Genomic DNA, 1,998 nt, shown 5'->3' on the forward strand with positions numbered 1-1,998 from the left:
TTTAAAATATTTACTCCATAATATTCTAAATCTACAGTTATTTTCTCAATCCAATTCTAATGAACTACGGACTACTATAAGTAGGGCATCATAAATTTATTTTTTCATCTAAAAGGAGCTTATTCAAATACAAAATAATTTTATAAAATAGAAATTTAAATTTATGACAAATTTGATATAATAATTTATTTAACATACAATTTATCCTATCTATGAATAATTTATTAATTGTTGCAATTCAATTTTAAAACTCCCTTTAAATAAAAATTGTCTTCAGAAAGTACTCCTATAGTAATATAATATACTGAAAGACAAACAGAATTGCTGTCCAAAATTCAATAATTTCCAGCAGTTAAAAGCAAAAAGAATTTCCATTGACCACGAAAACCAAAAATTGAATTATAAAAAGAAAAGAGAATTGCAAGAAGAAGATGTGATGAAGATTCAAGAATCCATATCCACAGAGCTGTAAAAAAGTGATCAAAAGATATCAAGAATTTCCACAATGAAATTGTTGCAAAGAGGGCAGTTTCCTCTGTGTAGCCAGAGCTCCCGGGAGCACAGCCTGCAAAATGTATGCCCGCAGGGGATAAAAGCCGCCCCCTTATGTCTCACCATGCAAACGCAGCACTTTTCCAACTCCACGCCGATTTCCTCTTTTATTTCCTCTTTTACATCCTTATCACTCTCTTCCTCACCCATAACGTACCCCATTTGCCCATCATTCTCCGCCAGCAAAGCCATCAAGGACATCCTCACCGGCTGCTCCGCCGGCGAACCGTTGTCCTCGGCTGTCGATTGCCTCCTCGGAGCCTCCAATCTCTCGCTCGCGCTCTCCGTTGACCGCCTAGGGTTTCTGAGAGGAATCGGCCGAGTCGACTCGTCCGAGTCAGCGGAGTGGCGGTTGGCGGCCCCTCTGCTGCGGCGGAGGCGGAGCTTGTCCTTCAAATTCCGCCAACTATCTCCCCGGCCGCGGCCTAGACTGATGGTTTGGTCCTCGCGGATGACGTCGAGCAGTGTCCGGTTCGACTCGACCTCGGGCGGCGGAGGCTGGCCGATTCTGTCACTGAGAATGGCGCTTAGTGTCAGGCGGGAGGAGCTGCCGGTACTGGATGAGGTGCTCTGGTTGAGATTCCTCCGATGATCTTCTTCCTTGATTCTCAGAAAGTCTCTCAGATTCTGAGAGTAGAGCTTCTCGCCGCTGCCGACGATTTCCATTGCCGTGAATCAATCACCGATTTCTCACAAGATTCGAGTGAATTTGAGCTGATTAATTAGGCGGAATTTCAAGAGAGAGAAACAAGAAACTAATACTTCTTCTTCCTCGGGAATTTAAGGAATTGAAGCTTCGCAAACGCGATGAGATTTCTCGAAATCTGAAAAAAAAAAATCAATTCAGCCAAACAACAGAGAACAAGAACAGGTATAAACCAAACAAATAGAGAAGCCTCAGATCTGAGAGAAATTTATGCAGAAACAAAACTGCACTTTAGTGTAGATGGATGAAATTATAAACATAGGATACCTTGAAAAATGAAAAATCAAATCAGTGAGACAGATCTGAAATGGCGAACAGCTTTTGCATGCTGCGATTAAATTTACCCGCTTTTAATTATGATGAAGTTGAGGATGAAATTTAATGATGACGAAATTTAGAGAAAGGGAAAAGGTGAAATGGAATAGGGATTCAGAGACAAAAATGAACAACAAAGATATAGATAGCCTAAATAATTGAGAAAGAAACATATAAATATGAGAAAAAGCACAAGTCAAAAACACAAGAAAGTGAGTGATAAGATGATGATTATATAAATTTTTGTACCTGAAAAAGGTCTTTATTTTCTTTTCCACTTTCTTTTTGTTTTCCTGATTTTTTTTTTAAAATTTTGGAGTACCAGTTTAAATTGTATGGCCTGTATTGGATTAGTAGATGGCTCATTTTTATAAAAATATCTTTCAAAGGAAAAATATTTATTTGTCTCTTTTGTCTGTTGAAAA

At 38.8% G+C, this 1,998-nt stretch overlaps 1 protein-coding gene across 1 annotated transcript; it reads right to left on the reverse strand.

The window, feature by feature from the left end:
- Positions 1 to 352: 352 nt before the first annotated feature.
- LOC125223671 (uncharacterized) lies at positions 353 to 1,771 on the reverse strand. The gene is made up of 2 exons (XM_048126924.2): positions 1,526 to 1,771; positions 353 to 1,376 (listed from the first exon to the last, which is right to left on the reverse strand). Exon 2 carries the CDS (start codon positions 1,216 to 1,218, stop codon positions 481 to 483), a length of 738 nt encoding a protein of 245 aa, XP_047982881.2. The 5' UTR covers positions 1,219 to 1,376; positions 1,526 to 1,771; the 3' UTR covers positions 353 to 480.
- Between the last annotated feature and the right edge of the window lie 227 nt (positions 1,772 to 1,998).

The sequence above is a fragment of the Salvia hispanica genome, chromosome 1 (assembly GCF_029641045.1).
Source record: "Salvia hispanica isolate PSC_SH4W2 chromosome 1, Shi_PSC_v1, whole genome shotgun sequence".
Taxonomy (NCBI): Eukaryota; Viridiplantae; Streptophyta; class Magnoliopsida; order Lamiales; family Lamiaceae; genus Salvia; species Salvia hispanica.